At 52.1% G+C, this 27,750-nt stretch overlaps 1 protein-coding gene across 1 annotated transcript; it reads right to left on the bottom strand.

Annotated features, from left to right (window-relative positions):
- SLC38A8 (solute carrier family 38 member 8) lies at positions 1–26,110 on the bottom strand. The gene is made up of 10 exons (XM_054579002.1): positions 25,928–26,110; positions 22,340–22,538; positions 13,026–13,167; positions 12,078–12,179; positions 8,618–8,675; positions 4,925–5,039; positions 3,290–3,437; positions 2,653–2,861; positions 1,461–1,512; positions 1–94 (listed from the first exon to the last, which is right to left on the bottom strand). The coding sequence occupies exons 1-10, from the start codon at positions 26,108–26,110 to the stop codon at positions 1–3; spliced, it is 1,302 nt and encodes a 433-aa protein (XP_054434977.1).
- Between the last annotated feature and the right edge of the window lie 1,640 nt (positions 26,111–27,750).

Raw genomic sequence — 27,750 nt, 5'->3', positions numbered from 1 at the left:
TCACAAGAGCTCCAAGACGGCTGCCACGGTGCTCTGCCCGAAGATGAAGGTGCCGATGAGCACGGACACCGCTCCCCAGACCTCCAAGCAGCACCTGCCAAGTCAACAAACCCATGTCAGCACGCACTTTCCTGGAGTTTTGCACAGACAAGCCAAGCACAGGCAGAAAATGTATTATTTGAAGCCCAGGAGACTCACCGATTTGGAAAAAAAATTCAGGGTACCCTCCCTGACCTGTGGGGAATGGGTTTCTGAAACAACAGGAAAGGAAGTGTCCAAGGAAATTTAAAAACCTCTCGCTGCCAATGCATAACCCATTTCTGTCCACTAGTTCACCAAAGCCAAAGAAATGGGAAGAGGGAGACGTTACTTTCAAACTCCCTTTCCGACCCTGTTCCTTCTGGGGTGGGAGGGATGAAGCCCCTAAAAATAAGGGAGAAGAAGAAAGCCCTAAGTCACACATGACCAGCACAGTGGCAAGGGCATGAGCAGGCAGGAGACAGAGGTGGCTGGAAATGATGGCCACCAAGGCCACGTCTCAAGCTTCATAATGTAACCAGAAGAGACAGCGCAGACAATGGATGAGCGCAATGATAATAAGATGCCCACAAAGCGGCAGGGCCGCCAGAGATATTTCTGGCCCCATTAACAAAGGCCGCAAGGATCTGTTGTCATGGAAAGACAATCTCTAGTCCAGCTGCAACTCGGGGCCATAAACATCCACCCACGCACGTGAAGCGGGGAGAGCAGGTGGACGCGACCGGGGCTGCAGCGCTCCTCAGAGCGGCCGACGGGTCAGGACGCCCGAAAGCAGTTCTAGAATTTAAAATGTCTTGAAAGCCCATCACTAAAATGATTGTGAGCTGGGATCAAGGCGCAAAACAAAAGCTGCAGGGCTTCAAAGAGTGCTCCAGGGAACAAACTGCCAGACAAATCAGAGGTCAGCTCTAAGCCCAGGCAGGTTTAGAGACTTCCGGAAAAGCCCTCCTCAACCCAGAAGGGAACCAAGCCGAGCCTGCTGCTTCCAGAAAACCAAGCATGGGAAGTGGGAGACAGGCCCCGGTCTGCAGGTGGGACCCCAATCCGTGGATGTTATAACTTAACAGTGTTTGTACTGGGCTGAACGGCAGTCCCCAAATTTCACATCTACGTGGAACCTGTGAATATGACCTTGTTTGGAAATAGGGCCTTTTCCGGGAAAATGCTCATATACACATAGAGCTCCAACCACAGGCCACAGGTCTCAGAGCCGGACGGGGCCGCGCACAGACTGAAAGATGGCAGGCCGTGGCGTCGCTGGCTCAGACCCCCTCTCACTACGCGCATGCGGTGCCTCCCCGTGGCCGGCAGCCTTCTCGTCCGCAGGACGACGGCCTGCGCGGCCCCTGCAGCATTCCCGAGCTCCACGGTCAGAGCCCCTTCAAATGCCCGAGGGGCCTCCCTTCCTCCAAGACACTTACCTGACGTGCGGCCCTATCGGTTCGGTGCTGACGGCACAGATGAGGCACAGACCTGCAAAGGAGATGGGGCCACCCCGGCTCTTCATTATGGACCCTAACGCAGCTCTGAGCCCTGGAGAGCTCAGTCGACACCCAGCAGCCCCCAGGGGCCTGCGAGGCCAGTAAGACCTTTGCTCAGTGGTCCCCTGGCTCACCCTGCTTGTGGCCAGGTGGCCAGGTGGCACAGTGCGGTGGCTAAGGGCCTGACTGGTGTGGGGTTCCAGCTCAGCCTCTCCCTAGAACCTTGGCCTCTCCGAGCCCGAGTCTCACAGGTGACAATGACAGCACACCGGCATGCCAGGGTCTCTGGCTCTGCTCAGGGCCGGACACCTGGGATGAGTTCAACAACTGGCAGCTGCCATTGTTATCTTTTCCTTTCTTTCCTTCCTTTTTTCTATTTTTTTAAAATAACTTCTGGGATTTGAAGCCAGACAGCTCTGCCTAAAGCCCCCTGGCACATCACGAGAAGCAGCTGGACTAATGCGCCACCCAGAGCTGGGCGGAGGAGCTGGGGTGTCCCCCTGCGCACCAGCTGCCCCTCCAGGGCTCCTCCTTGTGGGCAGAAGGACCTTCCAAGGTGCTGAAAGGGTGGCCCAGCCCCACTCTAACCCTCAGGACAGGTAGACATTCACTAACACTGGGAAGGCTTCCTAAGAAATTGTCAGAAATGGTGTTTGCCTGCCAGGTTGGGGAATGAGGTAGAATGAAGATTCCATGGTGTCCTTTTGAGTCATATGAATTTCATGTAATGGAAGGCATTTTTACATTTCATGTAATTGAAAATGTTTTTTAAAAATAAAAGAAAATCCTGCAGCGAGTGGCAGCCGTGGGAGGTGGGCGAGGCTGTGAGGTTGACTCAGGCCTGCTACGCGCCCACCCTGCCACCCGGAGCCTCTGCGCCCCGGTCTCCCAGCTGCAGGTGGGGTAGTATCGGGGCTGTCTTCAGCTGCGCCCGTTGAGGGCATGGAGGTGTTTGACGAGGGAGGGCCTATTAAGCCCCCAGCCCATGCCTGGCCAGTAGACAGGGCTGGGAGCTATCCTACCTACACGGGGGTCCCACCCTCCAGGCCCCGGACCCCCAACACAGGGACTCCCTGCTGAGAGCAACACGGAAGGACAAGCAGGCAGGGGGCCCCGGACGCGGGCGCCTCACCTGGGAAGATGAAGATGAAGAAGGAACTGATGCCGCCGATGATGCCGATGATCTCGCTGAGGTCTGGCAGGAACAGGGCCATGGCGAGCGTCACGGTGACCCACAGGACGGTCAGCAGCATCCGGACCCCCAGCCCCGAGGGGTCGGCCAGGGTGCTGGGTACACACGCCTGGCCACAGCTCCTCCTCCAGAAATCCTGCATCACCGACCTGGAGGCCGCGCCGGCACAGGAACAGCGGGTGCTGGGACTCCAGCCCTCGCCGCCCACCTGCCATTGGGAGCCCTATGGTCCCCTCCCCATTGCCCCGCCCACCTGGCGGGCCTGCCGTCCCACACGGGGGCTCCTTCCCTGGACACCGTGCCAGCCCTCAGGTGGGTCGGCCCATGTCAGGCAGCCAACAGCGAGGGGTCGCGTGGGGGGAGGTCAGGGGCAGCCCCGAGACCAGGCTCCTGACGCTACTTTCTGGGGATGCTGGGCCAGTCACCTAATTACCTGCCCCCATCCCATTTACCCCTCTGTGAAACAGAGGCGATGGCCGTCCCCACCACACACCAGCTAGGAGCGCCTGGCACGCGCTGCATCGCGATAAACGGCAATGCCCTGCGCTGAACGGTGTCCCCGCCGAGCCAGCCTCACCTCCCCAGGAAGAGCACAATGGGGTAGACGGTCACAATGGAGATGCCGAAGAGGACGCGGGCAACGATGATGACCCCGTCGTCCCCTGGGTAGGACATCAAGATGTCAGCGGAAACTTCTGTCCCGAAGGTCAGAAAGCCATAAACACCTGGCAGGTAGGAGGGGTGGGAGCCCGGAGGGCTGATTAGGAGATGCTCTGCCCCGTTGCAGCTCTGACACACCAACAGCACCCAGCTCCCACCACCTCTCAGGGTTTTCCTAGGAGATGAGAGAAGGTTCTGGAAGAGTGCTCTGTTCTCCCATTTCCCAAGGCTTTTCTGTTCTCAGCCTGTGTGACACTGTTCTTCTGATTCAGAATCCCCTCTGGGCAAAACTATTGCTGACCCTTTTTTCAGACAGGTCACCGGGGGCCCATGCATGCGGTGCGCATGGACAGAAGCACACAGCACTCTGGGAACTCTATCAGTGCCTTCCATGCCCCATCCATCCTGCCCTGACAGCACCTAAAGACAGCAGCTGGCCCTGGCTGGGTGGCTCGGTTGGTTGGAGCGCTGTCCCATGCACCATCATGTTGCAGGTTTGATCCCTGGTCAGGGTGTGTATGAGAGGCAACTGATCGATGTTTCTTTCTCACATTGATGTTTCTTTCTTCCAAAATCAATAAACATATCCTCGGTGAGGATTAAAAATAAATCAGTTGGCAGTGCACCCATTTTCCAGATGGGGAAAACCAAGACCCAGGGTGGCAGCAATTACCAGAATACACAGGTAGTTACCACAGAGCCTGGTCCAGTGCACCAGGCCCCAGGCCTGCAGCCCAGTGCTGCCTCTCACATCCTCGTCTCCTGTCCTGTCCTGAGGCACCCACCTCTAGCTAAGAGCTATGGTTCATTTTGGTCCATAATCCTGCTGACCCTAGACATGAGCCATTTAGAGGCAGCTCTCAGCGACCAGGTCATGGACCTCCAACCCAGGGGCCACAGACTGATAGGAACCTTTCCTGCTGGGGAGAAGTTACCCAGCGATTTGCTTGAAACCATAGTGACCAAGGCCCTTGACACATTCTCTGTAGCCCACGTGCTTCTCAAGTCAGAGGCTCCAATAGGCAGACGAAAGAGCGAGGCTCTGGGCTGGCAGAGGGTGCCCAGAGGTCAGCCTGGGACCTGGGCTGTGTTGTGGGCTTGCTGTGTGACCTCGGGCACATCACAGCCCCTCTCTGAGCCACACTCTCACTGTCTGTGAAGACCCTTTTGCCTACAGCACGGGTTTGTGAGCACTCAAGTCCATCGAATCCATGAGAGCACTTAGTATATTGCTACCCAGACATAACACTACGATGACCACCATTATTGTCGTCCCATCAGACAGCAGCAGATGGGGGGCACAGAGCAGGAGCTTTGGAGAGAGCTGGGCGAGGGTCATAGTCACAGCTTTGCCACATCTAGTTTGGAGATCTTTGCCACCCATGGAAATGGGGACTTTCCTATGGGCTGTTAAGGATTAAATGAGCAAAGGCACTCCAACTGTGCAGTGCTGCGCCTAGCACGCTGTAAGCTCTCTAAAAATACTCGCTACTATTCCCATTTCTCCTGCCAATCCCTACCCCGCTGCTGGGTGCTCCAGGCAGGGCCTTACCTGTCAGCGAGTAGACAAGGCAGCAGGCCAGCAAGGATAGCACGGAGACCAGGGCCCAATGGGACAGGCGCTGGTCGCGCATGCTGCAGTAGATGGAGACGGCAGCTTCATGACACTGGAAGACAGAGGGGGCCCGGTGGGGCCAGCTGGGTGTTAGAATCGCCGAGAACAATCTAAAAAGTATCGAAATCCCAAAATACAGGAAACCACCTGAATGCCCACCAACAGTAAAAGGCGAAAGTAACTTGCCGGATAGTCACACGGTGGAATATTACGTGGCAATGAAAAAGGACGAGCACACGCCACACCTCCGCAAGAAAGAATCCCACAGCTCTAGTTTTGCGAAGGAAGCCAGACACAAGAGAACATTTCCATGTACATGAAGTTCGAATTACAAGCCAAACGAGCCAGACCAGGGGCCTTTGCGTTGCAGGATGTTGAGCAGCATCCCTGGCCTCGGCCCACTAGATGCCAGGAACACCTGCCCCCAGTTATTACAACAAAAAGAAGTCTCCAGACATTGCCAAATTCCCAGGGACGAGGGGGGCAAACCCCCCATCCCCAGTTGAGAACCACCATTTAGGGTGACAGAAGGCAGAACAGGGGTGTGGGTGGGGCCGATGCCACTCAGTGGAACATGTCACTAGGGAGCCTTCCCTGGGGGTTGAGAGTGTTCTACCTCCTGACTCCCTCCTGGGGTGACAGTTACAGGAGAGCACTCACACTTACGATTTATATGTTTTATAGGTACTGATTATATTGTCAGTATAAAGAATTAAATATAAGATACATCTAGCCAATGCCAAGAGCCCACCTGCAATGGGGACATTAATTACCTGGGGCGGGTCCTGGGCAGTGGTGTCTCACACGCAGCCAGGAGACCCTGATGCGCAGGCAGGGTTGAGAGGCGCCCCCGTATCTGCACATGCCCTTTGGGGTCTGGGATTGTCCCAGGCTCCTGGGGCAGGGTTCCCACTATCACGTCCACTCACTCGCTCACTTCTAATCAAAACCAGATGTGCTGATCTGCTCCTCCCCGCGCTCCCACTCACTGAGCTCAGTCCGCCTCTGTCCCTCTGCACTGCCCACGGCCTGCAGCTGCCGGGGTGAGCGTGCACATACCTTCCAGAACAGACGAGCCTCGGGCACCAGTGCGTCCTTGGCTTTCTGCCCTGGGACTTCTCTGACCTCACAGGACCCCGCTGGCCTACAGCCCCCGGGGGCCCTCAACCAAGGAGCAGTGGAGCCCTGTGGATCGATGCTCCCACCGCCTGTCTCTCAGACTCAGAAATGGGAAAAATGCTTGATGGTGGCTGGAGGGAGCCTGCCCTTCTTCCTCTGTCCTAAGACTCCTGGGTGAGTTTCTCTTGGTTTTGTAGGGAAGATAGAGCTCGTCCCCTGAGGGCAGGGCTGCCCTGCTCGAACAGCCAGCGGGGGGGACAGGGGCTGGCTGCGTGCAGGGTCACCGCTCGCTCAGAGATGGGTGCAGGGCAGAGGTGCGCATCCTGGCTGAGCAGTGGAGATGGTGTGGACATCCACCAGCTGAGGAACAGAAAAGCAAACGGTGGCCTATCCCTGCAGTGGAATATGACTCAGCCATCAAAAGGGATACTCGCTATGACATTGATGAACCTCAAGAACATGATGCCTAGTAGAAAGCCATCGCACAGGACCACCAGCTGTAGGATTCCATTTATAGGGACTGTCCAGAAGAGGCAAATCCAAAAACAGAACAGAGAGTCGTGGTTGCCAGGGCCCGAGCAGGGGGCGGGGTGGGGGGCGTGGCATGGGCGTGGCTGGTGATGGGTGCAGGTTTCTAGCCGGGCGGTGGAAGGCCCTTAAACTGGCTGTGGTGATGGATGCACAGCTCTGTGACTAGGCCAACCACCGCCGAATTCCACACCTTAGATGGTGAAAAGTATGCGATGTGAGCTATATCTCAAAGAAGCTGTTAAAAAAAAAAAAAACAACCCAGCACCTGAGGAGTCTCATGTGCAGCCAGGGTGGCTGGGAGCAGAGCCCCCTTGACCTCTGTGCCCCCCAGACCTCTCTTACCAACTCTGTGCAGCCAGGTGGGGGGCCCCATTGCTAAATGCGGGGGTGGTGTCCGAGCCAGCTCCGAGCTCCCGGTGACAAGGTGGCCTCCCTTCCCCGCACAGCCCCTCCAGCCTGACCCCGCTCCCCAGCCTACCTCCTCTTCGTCATCTACACCTACTCGCCTCCAGCCCAAGGTCTCCTCTCCAGGCCGTTCCTGGCAGCCCCGCCCCTGGCCTCCACTCCCCCCGCACCCGCGCCCTGCGATTCACGTCTTTTCCCATCTTCCCATCACGGCCCCCCGTGTCCCTGGGAACCTCAGCCCAGGCCTCGGTTGCTAGGAGAATCGAACGAGGGAGCCGAGGCAAAGGTGAGGGGGCAGCCCCCCCGCCGTAAGCATCTGAAAAGCAGCCCCCCGGTGCGAGCCTGTCACACCATATGGCGCTCAGAGCTGGAGAGAGGGATGGTTAAAGCCACATTCCAACAGTTGTCAGCAAGATCTCTGCTTTAGATCTTTCAAAATATTGGGTGTGCAAGGAAAAACCTGAGAAATTCCTGTAAACGTCTTGCTAAACCCCAGAAGCGATACCATCAACTCATTTATAAGGAAGAGAAATGGAAATGTTTCAGGATTTTTTTTTTTTTTCAAAAAAATGTTTCTCCAAGAAAATGCAAGATGAGGAACAGTAACAGGAGCTAGTTGATAGAAGAGGGAAGATAAAATCTCAAGTTAGGAAGCTGAGATATTGTCATCCCTGAACCACTTTCCCCTGGGAACTCGATTGTGCTTTGGGGTGGTTTTGTTACTGGTGTGGTGCGCAGGTTTGTGGGAGAGGGGCAAATCGCTCCTAAAATGAACAATGAAGGAATGGAGTCAGCTGCCCCCGGCTAAGAGCCTGGAGAGAGAGAGAGACAGACAGACAGACAGACAGACAGAGGAGCCCACACCACTCCCCACCACACCCTCCAGAAGCCCATGGGGCACCCACCCAACAGAGCCCTTGGCGGCTCTGCAGCCGCACCAGGGACACTCTCCCCTCCTTGAGCCACCTGTGCTGTCCTCACTCGCTGGCACGTCCTCCCTCCACCTGGCCACCTCCTACACATTCTTCAGGGCTGGGTCAGAAGCCCCTCAGCTGGGCGGCACGCGCAGAACCCATTCTCACTCCGTGACTTGCTATTAAAAATTCTGTACATCCTGCCCGGGTCCCGCCACGCAGCCACCTGCACGCCTTCCGACCCGCTGGTCCCGACACCCCCGCCACCAAGGCAGGAAATTTCCCCTCCAAAGCCTCTGGAATGGAGTCCACCTGGCGTGCTGCACAAGGAAGCGGGCAGCTCCAGGTGTCCGGGCACGACGACAGTCCTGTGAGGACTCTGCAAGGCAAGGGACAGTTGCCAAACCCCGTCACTCTACCCTGGACCCAACAAACATGCTGCTGCTGTTGGCCGCTGGTCGGGTTGCCAAGTTCAACGGCAATTCACGCCTCTCTGAGCCCAGATTCGCACACGCGTGCACTGTCTCGGAAGACAGCCCGTCCCATCCCAGAACGAGTATCCACACCGCTCTCCTGACAGGGAGGCCACGCTCTCCCCCGGGACCCGGGAGTCTCCACAGCCCGCAATGGCTGCTCCCTTTACCACAGACACTAAGATTACCTGAAATCCAAAGCAGATGGTGGGGAAGACGCTAAACACGGAGGTCCAGGAGGAAGGACTGCGAATAGATGAGAACAAGCGCTGATTACAAAAAGTTCAATTCAAAACAACCTTCGGCTCGGAGCTGAGTCTCAAACAATGCCAGGAGGGTGTAACTAAGCATGACTGTAACATATGCTTTTAATCATTGCATCCGCCGCCAGGTTGGGAGAGATGGAAAAGGATGTGTGTTCACTGCTGCACTTTCTAAATGCATTTTTGCTGACACTTTGGCGACGTGACCTTCTCTGCACAGGCAGCACTTGGACAGGGCATGGTGAGCAGGCGCCCCCAGCCTCTCCCTGAGGCTGCCTGTCCCCAGGGAGGTTATGGGCGGGAGCGCAGGCAGCGTCCATCCGCCAGACTCCCAACACAGCGCAAGGACGCTTTGACTTCTGTCCAAGCTGCCAAAAAGGACTGAGTTGTGCACAGGGCAGAATTTTCAGGATGGAAGCCCTCCAGTTTCCTTTGACAAGCGGTTCTAGGAGCCAGCGTCCAGCACCTTTGGGGACATAGGATAGAGTCAGGTGTGAACAACACCTGCTACAGCATCAGGGTTTCCTGGTTGTGCCAGAATGATGGCCTCCCAAGAGGTGTATGTCCTTGCCCCAGGGGCCTGTGAATATGTGACCCGACATGACAAAAGGGACGCTGCATATGTGGTTAAGGGTAAGGACCTTGAGATGGGGAGATTATCCTGGATCATCTAGGCCCAACGAAGCACACGAATGCTTGGAATCAGAGAACCTCTCCTGGTTGCGGTCAGAGGGAGCGATGACTATGGAGGCAGGTCAGAGAGAACGGGTGTTGCCAGCTTTAGAGATGGAGGCAGGGCCACGAGCCAAGGCATGTGGGTGTCCCCTAGGTGCTGGGAAAGACCAGGACACAGATTCTAGCTTAGAGTTTCTAAAAGGAATGCAGCCCTGCCAACATCTTGATTTTAGCTCAGGGAGACTCGTGTTGGACTTCTGACCCCCAGAACTGTGGGACAGGAAACCTGTGTTGTTTCAAGACCCCCGAGTTGGTGCTGACGTGTTACGGCATCCACAGGACCCTGACACAGGGGTGTCTCCCGTCCTGCACTGGGTCTGGCTGACTTAACTCTGGAGGCCACTCATGGTGCCTCCCAGGCCACCTGGGCTTCCCTGACTTTCCCCAACAGCCCTGTCACCTGACACCTGGCTTCCTGCTCACAACCACATCTGCACTGCCCCATCTGCCTGCCTGCGACCTCTGGGTCTGCCTGTGCTGTCCCCTCCTGCCTCTGTCGAAGGGACAGTCTGAATTCCAGCCTCAGGCTGAGTCCTCAGAGCACAGGACGTGCCCCTCCGCCGACCCCTCTGTCCCTGACTCGAGGCTGCAGATCAGCAGTGAGTCCGGCCCTCTCCTGGCTGGGTTTTTCTTCCCTAAGGGGTTGCCTATCAGCATAGGCAGTGGCCGGGGCTCTGTCCCCCTTGCTCCTGCCCATTCTTCTCCACGTCTCCTCAGAAGAACTGCTTCCTGCCTCCTTCTCTTTCTCCTGAACTCAACCCACCTGGGCCTTTGCCCCCTCTCCTACCCTGACCAGGTAACGCCACCAGTGACCTCCATGGCCAAATTGATGCCCAGGATTCAGTCCTATGTGACCCAAGAGCAGCATTTGTCAACGATCACACCAACCTTCTGGGAATTTTGTTCACTGACACTTGAGACCTACCTTCTATTATCCCTTACCCTGGCTGAATAGTGCTCCCCAAATCTACAGACACCGGGAACCTCAGAAGGAAGCCTTACTTGGAAACAGGGCCTCTGCAGATGTAATTAGTTAAATTAAGATGAGGGCATGCAGGAGCTGGGTGCTAATGCAGGGACTGGCGTCCTGGTAGGAAGAGAAAACAGATGCCCGGTGGGGGGCCGTGTGACGGTGGCTGCAGGGCTTGGAGTGAGGCAGCCATCCGTCCGTCCGTCCATCGGCCAAGGGCCACTGGCAACTACCAGGGAGGCAGCAAGGACCCTCCCCTAGAATCTTCAGAGGCAGCTCGGCCCTGCTCACTTGATTTTTGACTTCTGGTCCCCAGAACTGAGAGAGGACGCATTCCTGTTGTGTGAAGTCACCAGGAGTGTGGCCACTTGTCACAGCAGCTCAAGGAAGCTAGCACATCTCCCGAGTCTCCACCCACCTCCATCTTCCCCCAGCTCCTCCTCCTCCCCTGCCCTCCCAGCTGGACAGGGACTGTGGGTCCTGAGTACAGTTCCCACGCGGCGCCTGTCCGTAAATGCCATCTCTGGACTTGACACCAGCCACCTTTCTCCCTCAGGCCTGGGCCTCTCTCTCTGAGCTGCCGACATGCAGGTCTGACAAGCTGGCAGCCAGACACCTTCATTTAGTCGTTTCAAAGCTGACTCCAGTGTTACCCCTTCTTACCTGCCCCCCACCCCCAGCCACTTGCCCCCTCCGTCTTATCCAGCCTAGGAAATGGCACCGCCGACCTTCCCAGTGCTCAGACCCGAAACTCAGAGTCACCCTGGGCTCCTCTCTCACGCTCCACTTCCAATCTGTCAGCCTGGAGGGGCCACATAATTTGCAAGGCCCAGGGCAAAATGAACATGCTGGACCTTTGTTTGACAACAAAGGGTTGGTGCCCTGGCCGGGGTGCTCAGTGGGTGGGAGCATCAACCCATACACCAAAAGCCTGCGGGTTCAATTCCCAGTCAGGGCACATACCTAGCTTGTGGATTAAATCCCCAGTTGGGGCATATATGGGCAGCAACCAATTGATGTTTCTCTTTCTCTCTCTCTCGTCGATAAAAATATATTCTCGAGTGAGGATTGTAAAAAGGAAAGGAATGTTGGGCTGGTGACTGCAGGGCGTTAAACCAAGTGTGAGGCCTTTCTGAGTACAGGGCCCTGGGTGACGTCATAGGTTGTATACCTACGGAGCTGTCCTGTCACCAGATCTGATTTCAAGCCCCTGCCGTGCTCAAAACCCTGCAGTGGCTTCCCAACAAAACCCACGCCCTCACTGAGGCTCCGTGTCCCCACAGGACAACCCTCACCCCCTTCTGTTGGCCTTGCCCATGCTGGTGGGGCCCCACTGGCCTCAGCACATCCCTGTTCCCCCTGCCCTAGCACCAGCCTCCTGCCGATGAGTTCTACTGCCTCCGGGCTGTGGGGATGCTTCTGCAAAAGCCTAGCAGCCCCAGGGTGGCGTGGCACTTAGTGTTTTGTGCCCCTTGGCCTATCCCTGGTCCTTATGAACAATAGCTATGTCCATTCTGAAGCAGGGAAGGGGCCTTCGGTGGGCCCTAGGGCATCAGAGACGCCAAGGAATTCTCAGAGAGGAGCAAGGCCTGTGTGCCAACCGGAGGGGAGAAGGGTCCTTCCTTCTCGGGTCCCCTGCAGCACCCCAGGAGGTCACAAAAGGCCATCCCCTCAACTCACCTCAGGGCAGGGCGAGGCTCCCATGCGAGGGCCTGGGCCCCAAGGTAGTACTGCGCCACGATGACCAGGGCCAGGTAGCAGGCGGCCAGCGTGCCTAGGAAGCTGACCACAGACGATGCGTGACCATAAACGTGAGGGGCCACCAGCCCCGCCACGGACAGCCTGGGAGCCACACAGAGTGCGGTCTGAACATCAGCAAGGTGGCAAAGCCCTCCCTGCCCTGAGCCTCGGTTTCCTTATCTGCACCGTGGGGCCAGCGAGCAGGCCACTTCAGGCAGGACAGTTCTCAGGCCCAGAGGGCAGGTGGGTCAAGTTCCTAATGGGGCTGCACCTGCGAGGCCGTGATGGCTACTGGTACCCCCCGTCTCTCCAGAGACAGCCACGTAGCCGCTCGGATTCGGCATCTAAGTCAGGACACCAGCCGCCTCAGCTGGGCATGACAAAAGAGACTTCGAGGGCTGGGAGCACCTCGGGGCTTGGAGTCCCTGCCTGCTGCTTCTCCGTTTCCAAGGTAAAAAGTCCATAGTTGCTCTGAACTCCACAGGGAAAGGCAGGTTGCAAATCTGTATAGATACTTGTGCCAGACATAATTTTTTTCAAAAACATCAGTAAAGCCACAGATCACAAAATGAAAAACAGGATGTGTGCGTCCGTGTCTCTGTCTGTGCCTGCGTGCATGCGCGGGTGCGAAGTCTGCACTCATTAAATAAAACGTCCACAGCAGGCCGTCATCATGGCTGTTTTCTTTTTTGCTTATCTATATTTTCTCTCACATGTAGATGTTACTAGTGTAATTTTTCACTTTTTTCTCCTCGACCACAGTGGGAGGCCAATGAGAACAGCTTCCCTATCAGAGGCAGAGAGAAACCCCTGCAACAAACACCACCCATGGCGGGGGCCCAGTTAAAGCCGCTGCAGCCCTGCCAGGACGTGTCCACAGCCCCATACCTCGTGAATTTCTGGAACCCGATCTCCCTGGGGGCGGACAGGGGCAGGATGACCAGCGTGGAGAGCAGAGTCAAGGTGAAGCGCTGGTCGACGTACCAGGGCGGCAGGGCCGGCGGAGCGCTGGGCAGCAGGAAGTCGCACACTAGCGGGAAGGCGGCAAGGCGGGAAGGCGGGAAGGAGTGCAGTGAGCCCGCACGGCTCTCACCCAGTGGTCAGAGCCCTGGCCATGGGCCCCCAGCTCTGGATCCCTGGGAGGGTTTCCCATGGGTACTGAGTCAGCCCTGTGAGTCTAAAGGGACAGGACAAGTGTGATGGGGACCCTGTCACATGCCACCACAATGGAAGGAATCTGGCTGTAGGAATTCATTCCACAGATGTTCACTGAGCTCCTTCCAGCAGCCAGGCATGGCTCTTTGTGCTGGAATGCAGAAACGAACAAGACACGATGACCCACCCTTAAGGCACCTGGGCCCTTCATAAAAGATCCTTTTTGCTCCTGCTCAGGAGCTCAGTGGGTGTGTGGCGTCTAGCTGGGGCCTGGTGTGGCTTTTTGGTGCAGGTGCCTGGCAGAACCACTGTTCTCTGTCACCGCTGCCCAACAGACTACCCCAAACAGCGGCCTGGAGCAACTGCTTGATTATCCGCCGTGAGCAGGAAATGAAGAATTGAGGCAGGGCTGAGCCGGCCACTTCTGCACCTAGTGGGCCTGGCAGGCATCTCTTGAGAGTATTTGGCCGCTGGGAGGGCTGGTCTGGAGGGTTCTTGGTGGCTCTCCCCACATCACGTGCCTGGCGGGGACACCTGGACTCAGCTGGGCCTTCCCTGCAGTCGTGGGGCCTCTCCACATGAACCGCCAAGCAGCCTAGTCCGTGGTAGCTGGGGGCTCCCAGAGACCAAGGTGGACTGGCCTGTCCTCTTGAAGTCCAGGTCTGGAACTGGCATGGTGTCACATCTGCCATACTCTCCCGGACCATGCCATCACAGACCCCACCCTGACCCAGGGCAAGGGACACAGAGCCCACCAACCTCTCAGTGGAAGAAACACCAGAGAACCTGGAACCATTTTATTTCACCACAGTAAGAAGTTGGAGTTGGTATCAGAGGCAATACAGGTGGGAGAAGGGAGAGCAAAGGGGAGATGGCAAGACAGCTTGAGGCCGGAACCCATGGGTGAGGTGACTCCTTCAACCCCACTGAGGGGTGGCTGAGAGCTGAGTACTTGCACTGACTGCCTTTTCTTTGATCTCAGCAAATGTTCAAGAAAGCCAGCCAGGCAAAGAAATAAACGCCATATGAGAATAGTTTGTTTCTACTGATGTGATGCAAGGCAAATGTTCTGCATCACAGTTACTGCACAGAGGCACCCATGCAGCTGGGGAAGCAGGCATTCTGGGCCAGAGATGCCAAGAGAACATACGCACCCAAGCTGCACCGAAATCTTGGTAAGTGTCAGACCCTAAACAGCATGGGATGGGGTGCAAGCCCATCTATCCCTCTAATCTCCTGCAGCCAGGAAACCCCTCTCTGATATCAGGGCAATACCAGCTTTTTCCTGAACCTACACTTTCTAAGACATTCCTCGATGCCTCAGTACCAGTCACTTATAGTCAACTCATCCATACCCAGTACATTCAGTGACTTCCCCAACCTCTATTTAGTCCCCCTCCAAAGAAGCCTGGACTTGCCTACAGAAAGACCTAACCAGAAACACACAAACAATGCTCTCTCCATCCCAGGCAGCCCACCCAGAGCCAGGGTGGCCTATATCCTAATCAATGCTCTGATCACCCGGGTGCTCTACTCCTGAGCCTGAAGGCAGCTTCAGAACCCTTCCCAACACAGCAACACTCCCAGATGACCAGAGCTGAAACTGATCTGACCTCTGCTTGCCATGTGGAAGCAGGTCATTTTGTACCCATCTGCTGACTGCAAGGTTCAGATCTATCAGCCTCAGCACTTTTTAGGATAACAGTGCTGCCCAAAACACAGAAGCCTTTAATTTCATTACCTCACAGTCAGAGGTCTTTTCATTCATGGATCAAATGACAGAACAAACCAAAGAAACAGCAAAATGGTGGACCAAAATCTAACCATATCAATAATTACATTCCAAAAAAAAAATCAAGATGGTGGAGGAGCAAGTGGAAGCTACACTGACCTCCTCCCAGGACCAATCCAAAATTACAACTAAATTGTAGAGAAATCATTCTGAATAACCAACTGAACACTAGCTAGAGAGAAGCCTTATTACCAGACAAAAGAAACCACTTCACCACAACGTGACTGGTAGGGAGTGTGGAGGAGGCACAAGAGGGCTGGCTGGGCTCCGATGGGTGGCAGCTGAAGTTCCAGACGAATATTGCAGGGACTGGGCGGGGGGGTCTCCCTGAGAAGCATGGGAACTAAACCCCAAGCTGGGCTCCCCTGCCTACAGCACCAGAGACAGAAGGGAATCCAGATAACATCCAGCTGTGAAAAGCAGCAGGGTTTCTGTCTGCCAGGGAGAAATGGCTGGAGGGCCTCTTAAAGTGCCACCACACAGAATTTTGTTTGCAGCCACCTACCCTGGGCTCTGGAAGAGGGAAGGCAGAGCGGACTACAGATGCTTGAGGAGAGTCTGTGGTTAGTGGGTCTGGAGAGAGAACTGAAGGACCAGCCACCAGGATCCCTGTGCTGAGTCATTCCCCAAACTGCAGAGGCCATCTTTCTCAAGCAGAGCATTATTCACCCTGAGCCTGAGAGGAAAGCAATAGCGCTGCCCACAGGAATTGTTCTGCCCTACCCTATAGTGCTTAAGCCAGGCTGCTGATTACAGCTTGTTCAATTTAATAATTGATCATTTTAACAACTAAGGCAGAAAATACAAGGAAGTAGCCAAAATGAGAAGACAAAGAAACAGACTCCATGGACAACAGTGTGGTGATTGCTGGGGAGAGGGATGTATAAGGGAACTAAATGGTAATGGAAAAAAAATACAATAAAGATTAAATTTTTAAAAAATAAAAAATAAACAGACCCCGAATGAAAGAAGAGAATTCTCTGGAAGAAGAACTAGATTAAATGGAGGCAAGCAATTTATAAGATAGATAGTTTACGGTAATGATTATAAGGATACTCAACAGCATAAAAAAAGACATAGAAATCATAAAAAAGGGCCAGTCAGAAATAAAGAATGCAATATCTGAAATAAATAAAAACTGGAAGGAATAAACAGTAGGTTAAATGAAGCAGAGGACTGAATCAGTGATTTGGAAGACAAGGGAGAAAAAAACATGCAGGCAAAACAGTAAAAAAAATAGAAAGAAAGAAAGAAAGAAAGAGAGAAAGACAGAGGGAATTTTTTAAAAATGAGGAGAGCTTAAGAAACATTTTCAACGACATGAAGTGTAACAACATCTGCATCATGGGAATACCAGAAGGAGAAGAGAGCAAGCAAGGGATTTAGAACTTATCTGAAGAAATAATGACTGAAAACTTCCCTAATCTTGGAAAGGAAAAAGATGCACAAGTCCAGGAAGCTCAGAGAATCCCAAACATATTGGACCCAAAGAGGCCTATACTGAGACACCTCATAATTAAAATGACGAGGCTTAAAGACAAGGAGATAATCCTAAAAGTCACAAGAGAAAAGCAGATAGTTACATACAAGGAAGCACCAATTAGGCTCTCATCTGATTTCTCAACAGAAACATTTCAGGCCAGAAGAGACTGGTGTGAAATATTCAACGTGATGAAAAGCAAGGAAGGACCTACAACCAAGACTATTTTACCCAGCAAGGCTAGCATTTAAAACTGAAGGAAAAATAAGGAGCTTCCCAGACATGAAAAAGCTAAAGGAGTTTGTTAACATCAAACCAGTATTGCAACAAATATTAAAGGGCTTGCTTGAAGGAGGAGGAGGAGAAGGAAAAGAAGAAAAACAGGAAAATAGTCTAAGAATAAAATGGCACTAAATATGTATCTCTCAATAATCGCCTTAGATGTAAGTGGCTTAAATGTCCAACCAAGAGACATAGGGTAGCTGAATGGATAAGAAAACAAGACCCATATATATGCTATCCCCAAAATCCTCATTTCAGGTTGAAAGATACACGCAGACTAAAAGTAAAGGGATGGAAAAAGATATTTCATGCAAATGTAAAGGGAAAAAACCTGGGGTAGCAGTATTTATATCTGACAAAATAAACTTTAAAACCGAGGCTATAGTAAGAGACAAAGAAGGACACTACATAATGATAAAGGGAACAATCTAACAAGCTATAAGCCTAGTAAACATTTATGCACCCTACATAGGAGCACCTAAATATGTGAAGCAAATCTTGATGGGTGTAAAGGGAGAGATCGACAGAATTACAGTCATAGTTGGGGATTTTAACACCCCATTAACTTCAATGGCTAGGTCTTCCAGACAGAAAATCAACAAGGAGACAGCAGCCTTAAATGACACACTACATTAAATGGATTTAACTGATATCTTTAGAGCATTTCATCCCAAAGCAGCGGAATACCCATACTTTTCAAGTGCACATGGGATGTTTTCTAGGATAGACCACATGTTAGGACACAAAACAAGTCTCAAAAAATTTAAGAAGATTGAAATCATATCAAGCATCTTCTCTGACCACAATGGTATGAAACTAGAAATCAACCACAAGAAGAACACTGAAAAACACACAAAGACATGGAAGTTAAATAACATGTTATTAAACAATGTGTCAACAACAAGATCAAGGAAGGAATCAAAAGATATGAAAATGAGGACACAACAATCCAAAATCTGTGGGACCCTGGGAAAGGAATCCCAAGAAGGAAATTCATAGCATTACAGGTCTATCTCAAAAAACAAGAAAAAGCTCAAATGAACAATCTAACTTCACACTTAAAGGAACTTCATAAACAGCAACACACAAAGCCCAAAGTGAGAAGGAAGGAATAATAAAGATCAGAGCAGAAATAAATGAAAGAGTCTTAAAAAAGATACCAAAGATCAGTGAATCCAAGAGTTATTTATTTGAAAAGATAAACAAGATTGACAAACCTTAGCCTTAGCCTTACCCTTACCCTTACCCTTAGCCAGGCTCATCAAGAAAAAAAGAGAAAGGACCCAAATAAATAAAATCAGAGATGAAAGAGGAGAAATAACAACTGATGCCAAAGAAAGACAAAGGATTTTAAGACAGTATTATGAACAACTATATGCCAACAAACTGGACAACCTGGACAAGGATAAATTCCTAGAAACATACAATCTTCCAAAACTAATTCAGGAAGAATCAGAATCTGAATAGACAGATTACACCTAGTGAAATTAAAGCAGTAATCAAAAAACCCCCAACTAGCAAAAGCTCTGGACTGGATAGCTTCACAGGTGAATTTTACCAAACATTCTGAGAAGAACTAACCCCTCTCCTTCTCAAACTATTTCATAAAATTCAAGATGGGGGAAGGCTCCCAAACTCATTTTACAAGGCCAACATTACCCTAATTTCAAAACCAGATAAAGACACTACAAAGAAAGAAAAGTATAGACCAATATATCTGATGAACATAGACACTAAAATCCTCAACAAAATATTAGCAAACTGAATTCAGCAATGCATCAAAAAGATCATACACCATGATCAAGTGGGATTTATTCCAGGAATGCAAGGTTGGCACAACATTCACAAATCCATAAATATGATTCACCATATAAATAAAATGGATAAAAACTGTATGACCACATCAATAGATGCAGAAAAAGCATTTCATAAAATCCAGCAAAGATTTATGATAAAAACTCTCAGCAAAGTGGGATTAAAGGGAACACATCTAAACATAATAAAGGCCGTACATGAAAAACCCACTGTCAGCATTATACTCAATGGGCAAAAACTATAAGCATTCCCGTTAAGGTCAGATCAAGACAGGGATGTCCGCTTTCACCTCTCTTATTCAACATAGTACTGGAAGTCCTAGCCACAGCAATCAGACAAGAAGAAGAAATAAAAGGCACCCAAATTGGAAAGGAAAAAGTAAAACTGTCATTATTTGCAGATGACATGATACTGTACATGGAGAACCCCAAAAATTCTACAAGAAGCTACTAGAGCTGATAAATGAATTCAGCAAAGTAGCAGAATACAAAATTAATATCCAGAAATAAGTGGCATTTTTATATGCCAATAATGAACTAATAGACAGAAAGAGAAATTAAGAAAACAGTTCCATTCACAATTGCTACAAGAAGAATAAAATACCTGGGAATAAACCTAAGCAAGAATAAAAAATACCTGTACTCAGAGAATTATAAGACACTGAAGGAAGAAATAGAAGAGGATACAAGTAAGTGGAAACATACACCATGTTCATCAATATGAAGAATTAACATCATTAAAATGTCCATACTACCCAAAACACTCTATAGACTCAATACAATTCCTATCAAGAGTCCAATGATGTATTTCACAGAACTAGAACAAATATTTCAAAAATTTATATGGAACCACAAAAATCCCACATAGCAACAGCGATCCTGAAAAAAGAAGAGCAAAGTTGGAGGAATCACTCTGCCTAATATCAAATTCTACTATAAAGCCATAGTAATCAAAACAGCATGGTACTGGCATAAAAGCAGATACATAGATCAATGGAACAGAATAGAGAGCCTAGAAATAAACCCACAACTTTATATTCAATTAATATTTGACAGAGGAAGCAAGCACATATAATGGGCTAAAGATAGTCTGTTCAATAAATGGTGTTGGGAAAATTGGTCAAATATGTGCAGAAAAATGAAACTAGACCACCTTCTTACAGCACATACAAGAATAAATTCAAAATGAATTGAAGACTTAAATGTTAGACCCGAAACCCTGACAGTCAAAGGAGAAAACCTATGCAGCAAAATCTCAGACATTGATGGTAGCAATATTTTTTTGGATATATCTCCCCAGACAAGGGAAACAAAAGGAAAAATAAATGAGACTACATAAAACTAAAAAGTTTGCGGACAACAAATGAAATCATCCACAAAATAAAAAGATAACCCACAGAAGGGGAGACCATATTCACTGATACATCTGATAAGAGGTTAATAGCCAAAATTTATAAAGAACTTACAAAACTCAACACCACAAAAACAAACAACCCAATTAAAAAATGGGCAAAGGACCTGAACAGACACTTCTCCTAAGGAAACATACAGATGACCAATAGACTTATGAAAAGATGCTCAATGTCACTAATCATCAGCGAAATGCAAATTAAAACCACAATGAGATATCACTGCACACCTGTCAGAATGACTATCATCAATAAATCGACAAACAACAAGTTCTGGTGAGGATGTGGAGAAAGGGGAACCCTTTTGCACTGTTGGTGGGAATGCAGATTGGTGCAGCTGCTGTGGAAAGCAGTATGGAGACACCTCAAAAAATTAAAAATGGATCTGCCTTTTGACCCAGTGATCCCACTTCTGGGGATATATCTGAAGGAGCCCAAAATACTAATTCAAAAGAACGTAAGTACTCCTATGTTCATTGCAGCATTATTTACAGTCGCCAAGATATGGATGCAGCCCATGTGTCCCTCAGTAGATGAGTGGATAAAACAACTATGGGACATTTACACAATGAATCCTACTCAGCTGTAAAAAAGAAAAATTTACCCCTTGCAATAGTATGGACAGACCTGGTGAATATTATGCTAAGTGAAATAAGCCAGTCAGAGAAAGACAAATACCATATGATTTCACTCATATGTGGAATCTAATGAACAAACTGAACTGACATGGAAAATGGGGACGGTCATAGATGGAGAGCAAGATGGCAGCTAAAGGGCAGGGGGATGTAGGCGGTGGAGGGACTGAACAAAAAGGGAAAAGGACTCATGGACATGGACAAGTGTGGTGATTGCTGGGCCGGGGGGTATAAGGGGACTAAATGGTAATGGAAAAAATACAATAAAGATTAAATTAAAAAACAACTACATTCCAGCTAGAAGTCTGGCTGAGCCCTGACCAGTGTGGCTCAGTTGGTTGGGCACTGCCCGACAAAGCAAAGTGCCATGGGTTAGATTCCCAGTCAGAGCACATGCCTGGGGTGGGGGTTCAGTTCCTGCCTGGGGCACATATGAAAGGCAACTGATCCATGTTTCCCTCTCATGTCAATGTTTTTCTCCCTCTCTTTCTCCCTCCCTTCCCCTCTCTCTAAAACTGAATAAATTTCTTTAAAATAAAAGTCTGTCTGAGATCATCATGATGATAAAAAAGCAAGACCCAACCATGTGCTAGCTACAAGAAATGTATTTTAAAACGCAGGTCACAGGTTCACCGTGAATGAATGAGATGAGAAGTACTGCATAAACACTAATCTTAAGGCAGCTGGAGTGCCTATATTTATAGCAGAGAAGGTTGATTTAATGACAAAGTATTACCAGAGACAAAAAGGGATATATCATAATAGTAAAAGGATAACTCATGGGGGTGTGCCTAATGACAGAGCTTCAAAAACCCCATGGAAGAAATGGACAGAATTAAAGAGAGAAATGGCTAAATCTGCAATCCCAGTTGGAGATTTTATCACCTACTTTCTCAGACTGATAGAATAACTAGACTAAAAAAAAATCAGCAAGGCCACGTAAGGGCTGAGCAAAGCTGTGGACCACCTTGAACAGCGGGCAGAATGCACATCCTGAAGTGCTCACCAAAACAGAACGTGCGGGGGCCCGTAGACAAGTTTCAAATGCCCCAAAATTGAAATCACAAAGTGTGCTCTCTGACCACGAGGCAATTAGGGTAGAACCCAAAAAAGGGGGCTAAAAAATTCCCAAATAGTTAGAAATCAAACCACACAATGCTAAACATCCCATGAGTCAAAGAAGGGATCACAGCAAAATTTAGCAAATGTTTTGAATGGAACAAAAATGAAAAGAGAACATATCAAAGTTGGTGGGATGCAGCAAAAGCCGTGCTTAGAGGGAACTGGTTAGTAGGGGACTAGAGGCCAACAGGTGCGTGGGGTTTAGAGTCTCCGACGCCCCCAGGTTCACGGTGTTATTGGTTATCTCTCATAGCGCTTCTCTGCAGCTGACCCACTGGCACTCCAGCCACAGCTCTCTTCTGCCGTCATGACTCTCGCCGCGCTGGTAATCACTAACTCCAAGTCTCCCTTCTCCAGGACGTTAGGAGCTCAGGGGTGGTCTCGGTCTCTGCTGTCCCCCCAGGGTCCAGCTCAGTGTCCACGTCCTGTTCATCAACCAGGAGCCCCAGGGACATAAGGAGCACCGATCCCTGAGGACACCGCCCCCCCGCCCCCAGCAACGCAGGTACTTACGCTTGTCCAGCTGGTCCCCGATCACCCTGAGGAAGGCCACGGAGATCATGAGTAGGTTGACGATGAAGCAGGCCTCACACAGCTTCCCGATGGCAGGTCCACACAGCCCCCCAACCACGCCCTGGTAGGTGGCCTGGCCACTGACGGAGGCGGCATAGCCCAGGATGACCAGCCCGCTGATCAGGAAGACCAAGGAGACCTGCAGAGCAGGACTGTGAGCCAGGGTGCTCCCACGGGCCACCACCGCAGCCAGCTGCCCCTGGGGACTTCAATATGGCTCCCTCCACTGGGCCTCTCACCGGCAGAGGTCACAGCTGCCTACGGCCTGGGGGCCTCTCCCCTGCCCTGAGCAGAGCAGGTGGATTGTCGAGGCCTCATTGGCCATCACTCTTTTATCTGGGAGTCATACATACCATTCCGCCCAGTCAGACAAAGGACGCATCGGAAACGCAGAGTCTAAATGACTGTGCTAAAATTGCACAGGCTGCATGTATAAAAGCGTATCACCCAAAGAGACACAGCAAGCGTACCTCTATCAAGACACAGAGCGTTCACACAGCTGAAGTGCCCCCCTTGTCCCTCCCTGGTCACTTTCTGCCCCCATTCTGTCCCCAGAAGAAACCGCTGATCTAGTATTTTTCTACTTTTACATATTTTCCATATCTGGCTTCTTCCGCTCGGGGTCCTGTTGGTGAGGTCCAGCCATACTGGATGCAGCACATGTTACCCCTGCTTTTGCAGGGTGCCACTCCGTTGTGCCGATACAGTTGCAGCTGCTTCATCCAGTCTCCCACTGACAGGCATCTGGGCCGTTGTTAGTTTTTGGCAACTGTGATTAGAGTGCTGAGCACTCGTGAAGAAGCCATTTTGAGGACGGACATTTTGTCCCTCTGGACACATGCTCTGGAGAATGGTTGGGTCAGACGGTAGACGTGCTTTTAACCCTAAGAAATTGCCACACTGCTTTCCAAGTGTCTGTGTCACTGGACACCCCATTGCTGCTATGGGAGCCCCACATTGAACACAGAGTTCAACGGCTCTGAGTCTCTCCAGGACCCACACCTGCCAGTACCCAAGCTGAACTTGGTCTCCAGGCCTCAACGCACTGCCCCCACCACCGGTTCTGGGGAAGAGAGCAGAGCAAGAGTTGGGATGTGCGCAGCCCAGGGGCCTGGAGGAGGCCAGGGTGGCTGTCTTTAGACGCAGGTCCTGCCCCTAGACAAACAGCTCTGTTCTGAGTTAGTTCAGAAGCCCCAAGGACAGCCGCTGAGAAGCACCTAATTGAACTGTGTGAATGGAAGGTGAACCTTCAGGGTCAGAAGGGACACATGGCTTCCTCCAAGCACAGGACCTTGGCCTACCCCGGTTCTCCGTCTGGAACGCCCTCCCACCTGCGCCCCTGCCCCTTGCCTGGGGAATGCCTACTCCTGTCCCCCTTCCTCTCCAAGGGCTTTCCAGAAAAGCCTCCCTGACACTTCACCCCGAGGTGCGCTTGCCCCCCAGCCAAGGCTCTGCGAGAGCCAGGCCTGCCTGGGTGCACTTGTGCCTGCACTGGGCTGCATGGCAGCCCCGCGGGGGGCAAGTCCATAGCCTCAGCTCCGGAGCCTGTGGAGGTGGCTCACTGGGCGGTCCCTGTGGATGTAATGAAATGGAAAGGGGTCTTCGCAGGTGTCATTCAGGACCTCGAGGTGAGGCCACCCTGGACCATCTGGGTGACCCTGAAATCCAATGGAAGGTGCCTCATGCGAGACAGAAGAGAAAACATAGAGGAGGAGGCTGTGTGATGGTGAGACAGAGGTTGGAGGGATCTGGCCACCAGCCAAGGGATGCCTGAGGCCACCAGGAGCTGGCAGAGGCAGGAAGGACGCTCTCCTGGAGCCTCCAGAGGGAGCGGAGTCCCCGCTGACACCTTGCTTTCAGACTCCCAGTGCCCAGGGCTGTGAGAGGATGCGAGTCCGTTGTTTTAAGCTGCCCAGCGCGTGGTCCTCGGTCAAGCAGGGGTCTCTGAGCTTTGGGAAGACTGAGATTGCGTCTTTTTTCGCTAACATTTAGCCCGCAGAAGAGTGCCTGACATATAGCAGGCACTAAGTAGATATTTTTGGACAAAGGGAAGGGAGGTAGGGACAGAGGGACCCTGAGCCTCTGAGCAGCAGGGCAGCAAAGAGCCCTTATCCCCCGAGGCCCCGGCTCCGCCTCTGCAGCTTCTAAGAAGGGGTCGAGGGTCGCTGAGTTGCAGTAATCCTCCAGTGCTAAGGGGGTCACGAGAGACCAACAGCCTCGTACCACTGACCTCCTGGTGGTGGGATGTTTAAATGCTCCCCCAGCCTGAGTCGGCACCTTGTAAAGGGGATGGGACAGAAGTCTCACTGGCTAAGAGGAGGGGAGCGGCAGTGTGCCCATTACTCTTGCCCAGGGTTTCCCTTATTCTTGTCTGTAGGCCACACCACACAATGCACAAGGCACACTGGCAAGCGGCAGCCGCGTCACCCAGGGCTCATCAGAAACGCACAGTCTCAGACCCACCCAGCCCTGCTGAATCAGCATCTGCATTTCCGCAGGTGCCCAGGAGGTGCTGCACAAAGTGTGAGGAGCGGGGGCACCCACAGCTCTGCCTGCCAACCTTGGACTGGCCACCTCCGCTAGCCACAGCCCCTTCCCTGCGGCGCCGTGGCCTAGCATGAGCTCTCGTGGCTGCCGACGACGCTTCTTCCTCCCTGTCGTCCCAGGGCGGCCTTTCTGCTGCACGCACCCAAACACGGCTCTGTTGCCCCTCTCACGCACCTGGACGAGTTCTGCCATTTCCACTGGGGCCCAGCTCAACGTCACCTCCGCAGATAGCCCTTCTCCGCCCAGCGCCTGTCATGTTGCTCCACCCCTCTGTCATACGACCCTCCTAACACTCCCCGCCATCTGAAATATCGTATTTGACTTTTTGTATGCAGCCCTATGTCTTACAAATGGTCGGAACAGGACCTTTATCGACTGGTTGCCATTAACAAGTGTTTGGGATGCCCGTCAAAGAGCTTCCCACAAAACACAGGGGCTCCTATTAGCCAGAAGGAATCTTTGCAAATAAAATAAAGCTGTGCTAATCAGGGGTTCTCTGCCCCTGGACGTTCTGGAAAAAGAATTAAGCCTGGAATGCAGCCCGCAGAAGTGGCTGACGACCTCTGACACGGCAGCGGGCCTGGGCAGCTCAGTATGGGGGTCACAGGCAGCCTTAGCCCTGGCTGATCTGCACGTGCACCGGAGCTCTAGTTACAGAGCTGGGACCAGCAGGCAAGTAGTCACTTGGCCAGACGGTTGCTCAGACACTGCGATTCTCCGCACTGTCCCAGCTGAAACGCCAGGCTCACTGGATCCGGGTGTTGTGCCGAGGCCCTCCCAGGCCTGGCGGGGAGCAGCCCCATGAAGGCGGAGGATACTCTCGGCCCATGTCTATAGTTACCTTCTCTCAGGAGCTCAGCGGGCAGAACACCATCCCCAGAGGTGTAGTTTCTAAGACAGGCAGCTCTGCAGACCCACGCCCCAGGATCCCGCTTGGGTCCTGCCCCAGGAGACCCCCCCAAATACTTCCCAGGGGCTTACCAGCTCCACCAGGAAGGCGGGGACCACCCCTCCGGCCTTGTGGAAGGCCCAGGGGAAGTTGAGCAGGCCAGCCCCCAGCGCCGACTTCAGGAGGATGAAGACGGCGCCCAGAGAGGACAGGCTGGGGCTGGCAGTCGCGGGCTTTGCGGAAAGGCCTCTGCTTGCAGGGGTCTGTCCCTCCATAGCTAGAAGCAGCAGAGGGGTGGAGAGGGGACAGTCCTTGCACTTTCTTCCCAGTTCATAGATGGTATCATTCCCTGCCTGGGACAGGTCTCTCTCCCCAGTTGTCAGAGCTGTGCATCTGTCACCCCCAAGCTGCCATCTGCCTCTTCCTGCGCCTCCGCTCTCCCGGGGCCCTGCGCACCTCTGAGCCTCACCGCTTTTCACCTCAAGAAATGTCGCCCCCACCCCTTCCCCTCTAGCCTTCTCCCTATTTTCGTTACTCCTGCCCTCCCACTCAACCCAAGGCCTCCCCTCCCCTCCCTTATCTTCCAGACCTCAACTCCTTCCTGCCCCCACTGCTGTCGCCCCTCCCCCAGTCCCCTGACAGACCCCGTCCTTACCACCAAATGCGAACTTCAAGGTGGGAGACCCTCCTTGGCCACCACGGATGGACAGGGACTCAGGCTCGCTCCAGCGAGTTCAGCTGCATTTCTTGGACCTCGCAGGGTGGAAGAAGGAAGATTCTAGCTCTGCTGGGGTAGGTAATGGGTCATGAACTGAGGGAGCCCTAAAGAGCATGTGTTTGGGGCATGTCCCAAAACCTAGGGTGACAGGGACATAAAGTCAGGGCCATCTGTTCCAAGAACTTGCAGCTTCTGAGACTTCTGGCCTGAGACAGGGAATCTTAAGACGCCCTCCCCTCCCACATCCCAGTGCAGGCCCCTCCCTGTGGGCGGGGCTTTCCCTGAGGGAGGGTGAGAGGGAACTCAGCTGGGAGAGATCAAGGGAGCACACCTGGTCTCCTGCCGGATGGGGTCTGCTTCTCCAGTGCCTCCTCCCTCCGTGCCTTTCTGAGACCCCCCAGGTCTGAGGAAAAGGGCTTGGAGCTCAGCATCTGTCAGCCTAGTTTCCCATCCGCACAAGGGGGTCCGCATGCCAACTCGCAGGGGCATGCAGGAAGCGGTAGACTGAGGCACACAAAGGCCTAGGCAGGCAGCAGGTGCTTCATTTAGATGCTCCCCAATTGAACGTGTACAGAAGCTCCTGAGGATCTTGTTGAAATACAGATTCCTATTCATTCCCCCCCGAGAGGAGAAGAGATTCCACATTTCTCCAAGCTCCGGGGAGGACGGTGCTGTTGGTCCCCAGACCACACTTTAGGTAGAGACCACCAATCTGACCCCACACACTGTCAGTTAAGATGGCAGAGTATACAAAATGGTTGTGTTCTGGAAAATATAGGCCCATGAAGGCCAGATTTTGAGTTTAGATTTGATTGTGTTTATCCCTGGTACCCAGGCTCAGAGTTCCCCTCCCCCATTTTTTAAAAAAGATTTCATTTATTTCTTTGTAGAGAGGGGAGTAGGGAGGGAGGAGGAGGAGAGAGAGAGAGAGAGAGAGAGAGAGAAACATCGATCAGTTGCCTCTCTCACGTCCCCGACTGGGCACCTAGCCTGCAACTCAGGTGTGTGCCCAGACCAGGAATTGAACCAGCGACTTTTCGGTTTGCAGGCCAGCGCTCAATCCACTGGGCCTCACTAGCCAGGGTGCAAGGTCCCTTGAGGGTGTGTTCGAACACAGATTGTGGGGCTCCATCCCTAGCATTTCTGATTCAGTGTGTCTGAGGTGGGGTCTAAGAATCTCCTTTTCTAACCAGCTCC

This window comes from Pteronotus mesoamericanus, unplaced genomic scaffold, assembly GCF_021234165.1.
Source record: "Pteronotus mesoamericanus isolate MK-2021 breed Mesoamerican mustached bat unplaced genomic scaffold, CSHL_Meso_final contig_52, whole genome shotgun sequence".
NCBI lineage: Eukaryota > Metazoa > Chordata > Mammalia > Chiroptera > Mormoopidae > Pteronotus > Pteronotus mesoamericanus.
Note: the sequence above shows the minus strand (reverse complement) of the source record. Positions and strands in the feature narration are given on the sequence as shown.